General features: G+C 45.4%; 1 protein-coding gene across 2 annotated transcripts in view; it reads left to right on the top strand.

Moving 5' to 3' along the window:
• FBLN1 (fibulin 1) overlaps nt 1-14,897 on the top strand; it is a 62,703-nt gene that overhangs the window by 7,301 nt on the left and 40,505 nt on the right. For both annotated transcript variants that reach the window (XM_027742868.2, XM_027742878.2), the window contains exons 2-3: nt 5,857-5,956; nt 12,125-12,260. In XM_027742868.2, the coding sequence (XP_027598669.1) occupies nt 5,857-5,956; nt 12,125-12,260 (236 nt within the window). The remainder of the gene's footprint in view (nt 1-5,856; nt 5,957-12,124; nt 12,261-14,897) is intronic.

Here is a 14,897-nt window from a genome sequence, read left to right as displayed (position 1 = left end):
CCTACTCTGTGTGCCTAATCCCTGGGTTTACACACAAGATCAAGATGTAGCAAAGCTGGATTTATCATGTCAGTCTATTAGCAGTTGGATCTTTGAAGTCAGCTGGCCTTCCTCTTGTCTAAACATGTCTCTGGGTTTATGTGATGCCTTAAGTGGCCAGCCAGAGTGCTTGCATTGCCAGACAGCATTTCCACAGCTTGTTGTAAGAACAGCCAGAAAATCAAGACTACAAATCCCAGCTGCCAGCACTTGACTGCTATCCCTGCTACAAAAGCTGCTGACTTGTCCATCTAATATTAGCCAGGTGTCATTGTTCAAGAAATGATTGATTGGGTGCTGCAGATCAGGCCAAGACCACACTGCCCTGAACCTTGAGCAAAGTGGAGCCTTGGCCAAAGGGATGTGCAGTTGCTGTGGTTTTATGAGAGTACAGATGTAAAGGGAGGCTGGAAGACAAAGGATGTGACTGTGAATATTATGAATGGCCAGTTTGTCATTTTGACAAATCCCGTAATTAGGCTTGGGCTTTTTTCAGCTGGCAGTCAGATGGATGAGCATCACTAGTGAGAGAGTTTTCATGACAGGACAGGAAAGGTTTTATCAAAAAAGTACACAGGGAATGTTGCAAGTGGTTTTCTTACTGGAAACCTAAACCAGTGCATGTGTGTTGTAATCACGAGCTCCCAAAGTCCTGGCTGACGTACTGTTGGTGAAACATGTTGGACTGGTGCTGAGCTCTCCCAGAGCCCATCTGCTGCCTGGATCCTCGGCTGCTGAGGAGTGAGAATCACGCTCTGTTTCCTCACATTCCACAGTGCTGAGCCTCTGACAGAGGGAACTGAGCAAAGGACAAGCTCTGAACCACATCTTACAAACTGAATCGATCAATGCGCTCAGAAGATTGAGAACACCTCAGTAAGGAGGAGTGACTTTGACCCCTTGACCTGGACTCAGTTCCAAACCCATACCCAACCACAGCTGGTTATGTGGGCTGGGAAGCTGATGGCTGTGAGGGTCACATCAGTGACTGGTCAACTTTCTTGGCACTACCTTGGTGAGCCCATCTAGGCCCAGCTGTAGCTCTGGTTTGGTACCAGCATCAGACTGGTAACTGTTCCACGGATCAGCACTGAGTAATGAACAGCTATCCAGTCCTGGACTGTGCACAGACCTTTCCATCAGGGGCAACTGTAAAGAATAGCTGCTACTGTAGATTGTTACCTAAAAAATCTGTCCCTTTTTCATCTAACTGGAATGATACTGCCACGAAATTTATCCAGTCCTTTTTACTTCTGCTTATTTTCTGCACAATTCCCAGAAGCAATTCAGGGTTTCTCATTCCAGGAATCATGCTTTGGGTAACATTCTTAAGCTTATCTTCCTTTTGCAGAAAATATTCACTACAGCAGCTGAATAAGCAATTATTACATCATAGAAGTCTAAGGTTATGCAGATATTAACCGCATTTCTTGCTTTGAACTCCCACACAGTATGGCAGTCCTGTTAAGATTAGCAAACTACCTTTTTTTAAAGCAACCATATGCTCTTACACATCGTGCCTGTGTGCATAGTTCAGAGCCAGCCCATGAATGCATCATGCACACAAAATGTTTGAATAGCTGTGGCCTTAATCATGTCTTATCTGATAGCTTTCCTTCATGACAGCTTTTGTGAAATTAGAGAGCTGAGTTCCAGCTGTGTTTCTGCTGTCCTCTTCCTGAGACTCCTGAAATCTCCCTGGGAATCCAACACACACCACCACATTCCCATCAGGACAGGCATCCTCACTGTCACCACACAACACAGCTCGAGTTCTTTTGGATGCCCTGCTGCACATGATTTGCTAAAGGGACAAAGTGGTCATAAAGCTGTGTTGGATTTTATCCAAAATAAACTTGGGTTTTCTCAACTAGTCTTTTAGCATGCAAAATTAGTGTATCTAGAAAAGGAAGTCAACATGCTGTCATCTAACCAGAGCTCTGGGTTATCATGCTTTTCTGTCTTGTGGAACCAGAAAGCTGAACAAGTGCTTCTCAAATTTACAAAATGGACCAGCCAGTGTATTCCTGCACGACAGGAATTCACAACTTCCCTGTTGGGTTCCTCCCTCCAAATAAAAGGGCACACTGCAGCTGAGCACAGACAGTGTCCCCAGCCTTTCCCAGAAGGGCTTTCTCTCTCCGATGCCTGGGAGGTCTCTGGCTGATCTGCATGAAACATTGTGCACTTGGCAGAATCCTTGGAGGAGCACCAGGTTCAGAAGAGCAGACTTGTCATTCCTGCTCCAGCTGTGAGGGGTGCCACGAGCCATCAGCTGCACTGAGACACAGGGTTACAGCCAGAGGAAAAACAGCCATTATTTTCTGTTCAGAAAGTGAGATGTCGTAATCAGAGCACTTCTACCATCTGCCTGCCACTGCCCCATCCTTTGCACGCCCTGAAGGAGCAGTCTGTAGTCCCCCGTGGTGTTGGTCCCATGAAGAGGGTGTAAGGAGGCACAGGTGCCCCAGTATGAACTGCTTGCCCAAAGGTTTCCAACTGGGAGCGACATGAATATGCACATGTGTGCAGTGGAGTCCACAAGGCTGGAAGAATGCAGCCAGGAGAGGATAAGGGTCCTGTTCCTAAATACTCATTAACAACCCAGAGTGCCCAGATGGTCAGAATCACTTCTGGTTCACACACTTTCTGAGATTTGAAAGGGTAAGGATTTGCCCACGAATTGCAATTTTTAGAGCAACTGCAAAGCCAAGAGAAAATGTTTTTCACTGTTTAATTGTTATGTTTTAGAAGAATGGACTTGAGGGTGGAGTCCTTTTTTACTGCTTGTTTTTCACTTCCCTCTATTCTCAGGAGATTTTTGGCAGGACCTTTGGAGGATATGAATTGTGATGTCACCAAAACAATGAGCCTGGACCACAGTTCTCCTTCAGCAAACTCTCCGTGATCTCCTTTGTCTGGATGCACTCCTACAGACAAGCTTGCTTAGCTTGGCCTGCTTTGAATGCTTGAGTTATTTCGCTGGAGTAGAGGTGTGTTGCCAGAGCTTGGAGAGAAGAACTGGTGTCCAGAGCCAGGGATTGTCCTTCTGGAGAGGAACTTGGCCAAAGACCATTTTTTACAAAGCCCTGCAAAAACCTGCAGCCAGCTCTGCACTGCAGTTAAATGTGTATCATTTTTCAACACAGTTAAGATTGATTGCAGGCAGCAGCACTAAAAACGTGGTTATTTGCAACCCATTGTATGAAATTTGATGCATATGATGTTTGTCAGCCAGAGAGCCCCAGACAGGGTCTCTATTCCCAGAGAAGAGCTCAGCCACAAGTGCGTGGCTTTCACCACAGGCAGATGGTTGTTTACCAGACTGATTTTCTCTGTAGCTTTGTTAACTGCATTTAGCTCTCAGACACTGGCATGGATTCTGGACACACTCTGGGATTCAGGAGAAATATTGCCTTGACTTAGTAATGACAGAATTTTGACCATTACTTTGGGTATGTAAGTAAGAGTGGAAGGGTGACCTGGGTCATAGAGTACAGAACTCTGTTATAAACTAACACTTAATGTAATTCCATTTAATGATTTTCTTACTAAAACCTTTGTTTTTCTGGATCCCATGATTCAGATTGTTTACTGCTGTAGTGTTTGTTGACAGGAACCACATCCTTTCACAGGTTGGTCTGTTTCTCCCAGTTTCTCCTCATATAACAGGGCTTTGATTCCCCTGACCATCCTCCTGATCTTTCTTTACTCATTTTCCACTTTGATGTAATCTTTCTTAAAGCCAGAATTCCGTGCAGGACTCCAGAGCTTTGTCCTGTACAATTGACTGTACAAAAGAGTACCTACCTCAAGATGACTGATGCATCTTAAAATCTCATTTAACCTCTTCCTTTTTGCTTTGAATCCTTGGATTATAATCACTAAGTTGAGAATACAAGTTGTTCCCTGCAAAAAAACCCTGAGTTACTGGAGGGAATTACCTTCTTTTCTTGCTTTCAGCTGCTTTTTCCTTCCCCGCATCTGAACACCTGCCAGCTGAGCAAACTCTGATGTGTGTCAAAGTTAGTGTGATCATGAACAGTTTAATTATTTCCGCTTGTTTTGATAACTGGAACTACTTAGGAGGTGAGCATGTGGACAGATGGGAGGGGGCTGGAACCCCCACACATCAGGAGCACCTGGGAACGATGGCTTCCTAACTGGTGTAGGGAGAGCCAGAGGAGACAGGTGTTTGTCCTTAGGAGACTGCAGGAAGTCGTTTGTGAGGATGGAGAGTCTCGAATATGATGTGGCTGCCTGCTGAAATGTGCTCCCTTTGGATGTGCTTGGACCAGAACTAAGGATGAGACAATCACGGGAGGCATGGGAATGACCTGCTGTGCACTCCCTGTCCTGCCACCAGCCTAATGGGTAATTTGGGCAAGGATCTTCAACCCCCTGACAGGAGGGGGAAACCAGGGGGGTCGGGCTCTGCTCCCAGGGAACAAGGGACAGGAGGAGAGGGAACGGCCTCCAGCTGTGCCAGGGGAGGCTCAGGTTGGACATCAGGAGGAATTTCTGCCTGGAAAGGGTGGTCAGGCCTTGGCAGGGGCTGCCCAGGGAGGTTTGGAGTGCCCAGCCCTGGAGGTGTCCCAGGAAGGCCTGGCCGTGGCACTCAGTGCTCTGGGCTGGGGACAAGGTGGGGATGGGGCACAGGGGGAATCCGTGGGCTGGGAGGGCTGTTCTAACCCTAATGATTCTATAAGAGGTTGACCAGCCTGTAGTTTCCCAGATCTCCTCTCTTGTCCTTGAAGTCAGGGAGACCTTTGTTGTCTCCCATTCTTCAGGAACTTCTCTGGTTCTCATGAGCTCTCTGAGGTACCCGGGCGTGGCCTGGCCGTGTCATCCCTCACTCCCTCAGCACTCCCGGGAGCAGCCTGGCAGGGCCATCAGCCAAAACACTTATGAAACACAGAGAAACCATTAGAAAGCTGTCCCTCTGGGTAATCAGAGGGGTTCTTTACACACATTGTGTATTTGTTACACAAGGAGCTGTTCGGTGTTCAGACTACAAGATAATTAATAGGAAAATGTGACTCCTGTTTTATTCCAAGTTCTGATACACCTGCTGTGCACTGAACTTTTGCACTTGGAATATGAAGCAAACCTGTAGTGCTTGTCAGTTCATTTACAGTATTCAGTTTTATTAAATTAAAGACTTGCAAGAATACACTCTACAGAAATAATTGTCTTCAATGTGCTTTTCCCCTTAGGTTCAGCTTTGGTGTAAGTTGGTATCTGGATTAATTTTTCTGTTGTATGTTAAGTGATCAAAATACCATATACCTTTTTGTCCCTCTCTACAATACTTTGGCATTTACAGGCATATTTTTGAGTAAAGCAGATTACTTGGATAATTACCTCAGGTGAAACCAGTTTCGCAAATTTACTTGTAATGACATTCAGGTGTTTCTGCTATCACTTGTTTGATTTATCCTGTATTCTTTGGCATTTTAAAAGGTTGCTTTTGCTACTGCCACATTTGATAGCCATGGATTGCAATCCAACAGATCCTGTAGTTGTGCAGGAGCGTTCTGAGCTGTTTTCTGCCGGAGTACCAGTGCCCAGGCTGTGTTTTTGTGTGGAAGGTTAAGGGAAACTGAGGTGTGCTTCCCCAAGGAAGGCAAACCCCCAGCACTGGGCTTATTGCAAGGTGCTGCCAGGAGCCTTGTTTGGCCATGTCTGCCTTGGGTTTGGGTGCCCTGTTCTTGGGGGGAGGTGTCAAACTCACTTCCTTGTGTTTGCTTGGGGGGGTTCAGTTGGAGATGCAAGGTTGTGTTAAATAGACTGTTGTGGTTTTCTTTCTTTCTGCAGAGCTGTCAGTGGAAGAATGCTGTGACAAGGGTGTTGAATGGGCAAACAAAAACAGAATGTGTGCTTCTCTGCCACCGATATCCGAGTCCAGAGAATGCAGGTACAGAGTTATGTGTAATATACTCAAATACAGTTTACATCTTCATGATTCCATGTTTCAGTTCCATCTGAAAACAGCACTCTGTGTAACAACACGTTCTCTTGACAGTCCTTTCTGTGTTCCTTTTCAAAAGGGGCACATTTCAATGGGTTCATGGGTTCACAGTGGGTTCAAACTGAAAGGGGAAATTTGGGTTGAATATTGGGAGGAAATCCTTCCCTGTGAGGGTGGGGAGGCCCTGGCACAGGTTGCCCAGAGAAGCTGTGGCTGCCCCAGCCCTGGAAGTGCCCAAGGCCAGGTTGGACGGGGCTTGGAGCAACCTGGGAGAGTGGGAGGTGTTGCCCATGGCAGGAGTGGAATGAGATGAGCTTTAAGGTCCCTTCCAACCCCAACCATTCTGTGATTCTATGAAATGTGTTGGACTATAGAAAATAGTACCTTTTAGTTAATAAGCATATTTCTTAATTCTGTTGACAGTTGATAGGATACTAATTTCTATTTGATAATCTACCAGATGAAATAATGAAGTTAAATGTTAAAATCACTTGCACAGTAAGATTTTGGTTCTACTGCATCTCTCATATGGTTGTGTCATTCCTATTTTTTATATCAATGATAGTTTGTGTTATTTTTGCTGTTACATGCACTTGTTACACTTAATTAGTGGAGCTCACAATTCGTGATTGGTGGTTGGAGGGGCAGCTTCACAGAGGACTTTGTATTTAAAATGCTTTTATTTTCTCCCCTCTGTTCAAGTGGATTGAAAAGTGATTTAACCTTGGTAATTGTAGAAGTGTTGGATTGATCTTTATTACGGAAAGAATGTGTCTTCCAGGCAAGTCTGTCCATGTTTTCTGACTTCTGCATTTACACTGGCATTGAAAGCAGTCTCTTACGCAGAAGAATTGACAGATAGGACTGAAGTGCCAATTTAGGAAATACTTGAAGGGTTATAAGAGCTACAGACAAAACAGAGGCAGGAAAAACAGGAAACCAAGTTTATTGAACAATCTGGGAGAGAGAATCTTGATGATTTAATGATAATTTGATTAATGTAAGTTGCTGTTCTGCTGTAAATTAAATTTATTCTTCTAAAGATTTTCATTTTAGAGACTCCCTAGGACTTCATGGGAATTGAAAAAAGCTTACTAAATGCTTCTTGTAGCTTCTGTGCATAACTGAGGTGTAATTAAGAAAATCGTAATAGTTAAATAAAAGGCACATATTCTGTGAGAGATACAAATAATTATTGACAAAACCTGAAGCTGATAAATGTGGTTCAGTTGCATTTATTCATGGCTGCACAAGAAAAAAACATAGCACAAGAAAAAAGCATAGCTCCTTCTGAAGCTGGGCTTCACTCTAAAAATGAGTGAGTTAAATTGGCACCTTGGGGTGCTTTCTTTAACAGCAATACTATTTTACTCCACTTATGATTGCAAGCTGGCACAGCTCTGAGAGGTACAGAAAAATCACTTCAGGATGCCACTTGCACCTTGTGATGGCATTTCAGATGCAAAAGTGAGGGCCAAATTCTCTTCCTAATTGCTGGTGTAACTGGAGCCAGAGAGAGCCCTGAGGGAGCACGATTGCCTCGGCGATTTATTCCTCCTGAACAGGGAACAGTCCCGGTTCCTTGTGTTTGCCGAGGTCTGGGCAGGTGCCAGTGGGACTGTTTAGACACCTGCAGCAGTGGGAGCTGCTGGGGGCAGGTGTCAGAGTGTCTGTGGTTGTTTAAACCCCAGCTGGGATCCCCTGACCTCCAGTGCAGCTCAGTGTTGACCACCTGGCTCTGAGGGCTCCAGGGAAGTGTGGTGCAAATCCAGGGGGGAGCTGTTCACCCCCTGTGTCTCAGCTTCAGTTTGTGAGGCTCAGAGCTGAATGTGAGGGGACAGTACATAGGGAAGGGAGCAGGTTCCATACAGTTCCTGTAATGTGAGGGATTCAGTGTGGTTACTGTGCCAAGGCTGTGCTAACAGGACAGGTCAGATGTGAGTGCCTTCCCTGACACGCTCCACAAGAACATATCTGCCAGTTTTGAGTCATGCGTTTAAATGGTTGTAACTTAGTGCTGTCTCAGTCCTTCCCTCAAACAAGCCCACTGCTTGCCAGCTGTCTTACTGAGTTAGAATTCCACCACCTTGACCTTTTCCCAACCATTTAAAACACATCCATAGAAATCATAGAATCACTGAGTGGTTTGGGTTGGAAGGGACCTTAAAGATCATCTCATTCCATCCCCTGCCATGGGCAGGGGCACCTTCCACCAGCCCAGGTTGCTCCAACCTGCCCCATCCAACCTGGCCTTGGACACTTCCAGGGCTGGGGCAGCCACAGCTTCTCTGGGCAACCTGTGCCAGGGCCTCCCCACCCTCACAGGGAAGAATTGCTTCCACAGTGAAGGAAGGAAGGCTTTCCTCTCAAGCACCATCCTTCTGGTATCTGCTGTGTGCCCCAGAAACAGGGTGACAGTTCTGGGTTCCAGCATCTCTTTAGGATCCTTTCCTCCAAAGCCTCCTGGTGTTCCTGAGGGACTTGCCAGCTGTGTGAGTGTCCCTTGCTGAGGGTGGTGCAGTTCAAACTGCAGACATGCTCCCTGTCCTGTCCCAGTTCAAACTGCAGACATGCTCCCTGTCCTGTCCCAGTTCAAACTGCAGACATGCTCCCTGTCCTGTCCCAGTTCAAACTGCAGACATGCTCCCTGTCCTGTCCCAGTTCAAACTGCAGACATGCTCCCTGTCCTGTCCCAGTTCAAACTGCAGACATGGTCCCTGTCCTGTCCCAGTTCAAACTGCAGACATGGTCACTGTCCTGTCCCAGTTCACACTGCAGACATGGTCCCTGTCCTGTCCCAGTTCAAACTGCAGACATGGTCACTGTCCTGTCCCAGTTCAAACTGCAGACATGGTCACTGTCCTGTCCCAGTTCACACTGCAGACATGGTCACTGTCCTGTCCCAGTTCAAACTGCAGACATGCTCCCTGTCCTGTCCCAGTTCAAACTGCAGACATGCTCACTGGCCTGTCCTACACGAGGTGAGCCAGACTGCCTGAAGTGCACATGAGCTCCGAGATCCACCTGGTCCCTGTTACACCACGGTGTTCAAGCTGAAACAAGGCTCTGGGATCAAGACTCTGCCATCTCCTGCTGCGGTTTCTTGCCCCAGATATGAGTGTATCCCTCGGTGTTATCACTCTGGACAATGACAGTGTTTGTCCCTGTGTCTCCATGACTCAGTAAATGCGAGTGTGGAGTTTTAATGAGTAACATCCTGGCTGTCAGAGCAGCAGCCCATTCATTCATTTTCTCATGGCGTGGTTAAACTCACAGCAGCTGGAAAGAGCTGCCATTTCATTCTGGAACTCAACCTGCCCCATAAATCTTCTTCCTTTCAAACTGAAGAGTTTCCCCTGCCCAGAGCTCTTAGCAAGTGAACTTGATTCCCGTGCCAGAAACAGCGTATCTCCATATGGGAATTGCATGCCTTTGACACTGTGTAAAGTCTTCTTGGAGTTACACAGGGAATAACATTATTTATAATTACTGTTGCAGGAATGCAGACTGAGGAATCTAAGGGTGGAAGACCCAGCCTGTTTTTTGCAAAATCACTCTTTTCAATTTTAATATTTTGTCCAAGACCTTCCAGTGTGCACATGAATAGCACTGACATAGCTTGAAGTAAGTAGGAGGCAGGCAGAGCACAATGAAATGAGACTGACAAGGAAGACATTGTTTTCACAGCAAAGTAAGATTTTAATGCTTTTACAGAAAAAAAGAATGAAAGAAAAAATAGGTGATAATGAAATCTGTAATGGTTTAGGAGTGTATCCTCATGGAAGGAGAATAATAAATGTGAAAAGACTGTGGAGGTAAATGGGCATGTAGAGTTTCATCTGGAAATTAACTCCGTGAAAGTCAGTAACATTGGTTAAATTTTAACCAAAAGTAAAATGAGAATATAAAACATGATTTCTTAACTTGATTTTTAATCAAAGTTTCTGGAGATAAAATAACTTTAATTTTAGATCAACATTTGAAACAGAGAATAAGGATTTTTTTAAGTGTGTGAGTGATGTCTGTTCACTGGTGAGCCATGTATAAAACTCATCTTTCAGAGATGCACGACTCTGCCTGAAATATCCTGAGTGAGTGTCAGCTATGAAGCCTCATGCTCCTAGAGATTCAATATTTAGTGTTTTAAGATTTCAGCCATATTGTGAATATCTGTTTATTTTCAGGGAAGTTCTGTTGCACTGTTTCAACTCAAGCAGATAAGGAAAAAGCAGCCTTTGGCTTTTTTGAATATTAGGAATAATTAAAAAACCCCAAATTCACAGGAAAGTGCTGCTCTACTTTCTCTGTTCTTAAAGGCCAATCATGTAAGCTGTCCAATGAAGTGTGATTTTATTGTTGTTGTTCTGAGAATGGAACAAATGGTATTTTAATCTATTATTCAATCGATGCTTAATTCCTTATTACAGTTGGGGTGGGCCACATGACTTATGAATACAGCTGTGGGAAACATTGTAAGAAACTTTCTTGTTTTGGTTGAAATTGCCAATTTGTCAGGGATTTCAAAGAGATGGCTTGTGTTTGAAAACAGAGAGGCACCCTGGGAATCCAGCAGAACTCCCGATAGGCTGTTGTTTGTTTGTTTGCTTGTCTGGGGCTAACATCTCTCCTCAGCAGAACCTGCAGGGCTAAGGGAGCTGGAAAGTCTCAGCTCCCACACTCTTGGGCCTGAAGTTCAGGTTTTAGAGGCTTCCAAAGCCCTGACAGTCAGACCACCCCAGAGCTGGGCAGGGAATGGAAATTCTGCTTCAGAGGGAATTTCAGCAACAAAAAAGCTACATATTCTTCCAAACTGGAACCAAATCAAATATCAAAACCTTCAAATATCCTGCCAAATAAAGTTACTGTCCTGAGCCTAACTTCTTGCTGTGACTTTAGAGTCTATTTTTGAATGATTTGTTCATGAATTTATCCTGGGTTTTGTTCCTATGCATTGAAATCTCAGAGCTGTTTTTGTCCAAGTGAGAACTGCACAGTCAGACCATTACTAATCACGGAATTGTGGCATCACAGAATGGTTTGGGTTGGAAGGGACCTGTGTGCAATCCAACAAATAGTAATTGGGAATATTGGGGAGTGTAGCTTGACAACCTCACCCCTGTGCAGAGATGCATAATCTGAGTCTATAATCTGAGTTCAAACAACTAAAGTTGAGGGGGAAAAAAAGGGTAAATGCTCTTAGTAGCAAAGAGAATGTGTTCAGTGTTGTTGGTCTGTAAGATGTATAAGATGGATATAATAGTGCATTTGTAGGGGGTTTCTCTTACAGAGCTCTAACATACCAGGTCATGCCTTTTAGGTGCCCCTGCTGTACTATAAATAGAATCCATAAGCTTGGATTGTATTTGGGATAATTTCCCCATAGCAACTCAGGTAACAGTTATTCTTAGAGAAATGGGGTTACCACAAAACACATGGATATGTTTACATCCTTCTATGTGTAATCTGATTTGTTACTGTTTATTTTTTTCTCTGTTTCCCAGTGTCTGTAACAGAAGGTGACAGTGGAAAAGCCTCACCCACAAGCTTCACCCACAAAGATACCCAACAAAGCAGAGTTACCCATAAAATCAGAGTGGAGAGAGATCTTCACTGGGCTCTGCATTCAGGGGGCAGTAGCAGTAGGACTGCAGGAGTTTAAAACCTCCTCATGCAGATTTTTTTTCCTACAGAAAGGAGTTTCCAGTTTATTCACTGACACTGAGACAAAATGGAATGATTTTATGAGGAGTGGAACTAACAAAGCTGAGTTTCCTGTACACTTTTATCCTGTCTCCTCCCTACATCTCCCTGCCCTGTAATATTCTTCTTTCCCTTGTTTTTCTTTGCCCCTTTCTTACAATACACTGTTTCTCCCTGGGACTTCCCCTGGTATCTTCATTTCTCCCCATCATCTCCAGCTGTCCCCCAGAGCAGTGCTCTGACCTTTGTCCCACACGCTGTAGCTGCTGGTGCCAGAGGACATCTTGGTGATGTAACTGTGCTCCCACAGGAACCTCTTTCCCTCTGACTGGTTCAGGTGCTCACTGTCAGATTGCACTGCCTGTTCCTGACCCCCGTGTGCCATTTCTCCCCCCTTGCTCCCCCCTGTCCCAGCATGAGCCAGGAGCAGTGCTGCCACAGCCAGCTGGAGAAGCAGTCCTGCTCCGACGGCGTGGAATTCGCCAACGTGCGCGAGGAGTGCAACTCACATGCTGCTGAAAACTCCACCTGCGAGGCCCAGCACTTCAAGGTGAGACATCACAGCTGCTCCTGTTCATCCTCCAGAAGTGGTGTTCCCTGTGTGAAGGTCAGCAGACTCTGCTGCACCTGCACCTCATGTCTCTGCTAAGGCTGTTCGCTCTGTGCCTGTCTCTGGGAAGCAGCTCCCTGTTGAGGGGAGCAGCGCCCTGTTGAGGGGAGCAGCGCCCTGTTGAGGGGAGCAGCGCCCTGTTGAGGGGAGCAGCGCCCTGTTGAGGGGAGCAGCTCCCTGTTGAGGGGAGCAGCGCCCTGTTGAGGGGAGCAGCGCCCTGTTGAGGGGAGCAGCGCCCTGTTGAGGGGAGCAGGCTGTCACATGGCATTCTAGCAGAGGCACAGGGACGAGTGCAAAGGGGTGGAAAGTCTCGAATGGGTAATTGGCCAGGAAATTACTTGTGCATGAAAAGAAGCCATCGGTGCTGCAGGGAGGGGTGGGTGAGAGGCTCAGCCGCCTTTCAGACTTCAGCTTTCATTAGAGCCCAAGGTCACACTCAGTGGTTTTCAACACTGGTGGTCCAAAGGGGTAGGACTGCACTTAATCCTTTCAGGGTACTTATAATTCCAGCTTGTGTAAGTGCCCTAAGTGAACATGACTTTGATTTGCAACTGGATGGAGACATCCAGCACCCTGTGATACCAGCACTTGACATCAGAATAAAAATGCCTGTCCTTGGCACCTTCAGTTAATCTGTGCCCTTGATACTGTCTTTGTCTCTCACTGCTTGAAGGGAGCATAGTTACACCTCTCTGCAGAGTGTGTTTGGAAGGAAGTTCCACGAGCGAGATCAGGACCTTGCCCATGACCCAGTCCTGAGCAGCTCTGGTCCTATTATGGGTTTCTTTCAGTGATACTGAAAATAGATGAGACTGATTTGAGTTCTTCCTACTGCTCAAAGGTGCTGAATGTTTCATTCAGCCAAAAGAGACCCCTTCCCTATGGAAGATGGCAGGCAGTTGCTCAGCACTGCTGTCCCGTGGCTGGTGCCCTTCCCTGCAGCACACAGTGCAGGAGGGCTGCTGGAACCCTGGCTGTGCTGGGCTGGGCTGACCCCAAAATATGCCTCAGCATTGTCTGAGAGGGTGGCAGTTGCCATTAGAGCTTGCTGATATTTAAACATCACAGATGACTGCGGGGCAATGCCCTGAGCCCACGTTCTGTGCCTGTTTAATTTACTGGGATAAACATGGTCAGAGTTAATGAACCTTTGTGAGCCACGTTCTGCCCTCCCACTCCCTGACAGGAATATCCCACACTTAACAGCTTCCCTGAGGTGGCTGCAGGAGTAACGTTAAAGGTAACCCCTTTAATCCATGATGGACAGAGATGACTTATGATCTAATATCAGTGAACAATTCATCATTTCTTCTGTTAAACGCATTTTGAATCTGATGACCTTGAGACACACAGTGTCTGGCACTTGTGCCCTGCTGTGGTAAACAAGCTTTTTACATTCACACCAAGCCTGGCTCTCATGGGCTTGAATCTCATTTTGCCTGAGTTGGTCCATTTTTATTTAGCTTAGGTGGCATAGAAAATCTTTTGGATCTTCTTTGTCTCCTTCAAGGAAGCAGAAAGAACGATTTAGTGATTCAATTAGTGGGATTAATCGCAGCACTTTGCAGCAAATGAGGCAGCTAATCTTTCCTTTGAATCCAAGACTTGGGATTGGAAAGAAGATAAAAAGACCATATTTTGAAAACATTTGCCTCAGCTTTTACAGTAAAGGCAGCAGGCACAGGTAATGATGGGCAGGATTTTCTCCTCTGCTTGTTTGGAAGCATAGCTTTTCCTGCCCTGGGAAAAAAAAAAGGGATGCAAAATGAATCATTAATCTTTAAAATCTTCATCAAATAACAGGGATCGATTTCCAGATTTGTTGCTGCTTCGGGAGATGTAGAAATGATTATGGAAGTTTCCACCCCAACAGCCCTGCAGAAAGGAGTGAAGCTTCTAGAAATTTGACCATCTTTAAGGTGCTTGGACGTTTTCCCCAAAATTTGTCTTAAGTACTTTTCAAAGACTGACATACATCTTTATCTTGCAAGTTTTGTCAAGGACGCTTCAGTTACATAAATTAGGTGAACACAAAAAATTTATTGCTTTGGACTGCTGAACATATTTTTAATTTTTGTTCAGCTCTTCAAAAGTTCTGAGAAATTCTGCTGAGTTATTTGTGGTTTTCCAGTCTGTTTTTTGTAGCATGTCCCAGTAATAATGTCTGGATTTCAGCAAGGGAGAGACCTCTTGTGGACAGATCCCAAAGGCAGCGTTAGCACAGGATTCACCCTTCCAGAGCTGCTGACTTACGTGGGAACATAAATAATAAGAACTATTTAAGTAATAAGAACTTTAACTAATCAAGAACTGAAGTTCAATAAAAACTTTAACTTATCAAGAGACCTTATTAATCAAAGCAATTTCAGGCGCTTCCTAATCACACCAAAAATAAATCTTCAGATTTCTCACATGTGACTTTGTTCCTTTGCTCCTTCCATCTTGATTCCTTCCTGTGAGAAGGCAGGCAAGGGATAATGGGATTTCAGGCAGGACACAGCTCTATATCCAAACCCGAGGAGCAAGGCATGGCTTTGAAGCTGCATGGGATTTTTCTAATAATGGGGGGGAAAGTTT

This window comes from Pipra filicauda, unplaced genomic scaffold, assembly GCF_003945595.2.
Source record: "Pipra filicauda isolate LSUMZ 115617 unplaced genomic scaffold, ASM394559v2 scaffold493_size893225_pilon, whole genome shotgun sequence".
Taxonomy (NCBI): Eukaryota; Metazoa; Chordata; class Aves; order Passeriformes; family Pipridae; genus Pipra; species Pipra filicauda.
This window is presented reverse-complemented; position numbering and strand designations above follow the sequence as displayed.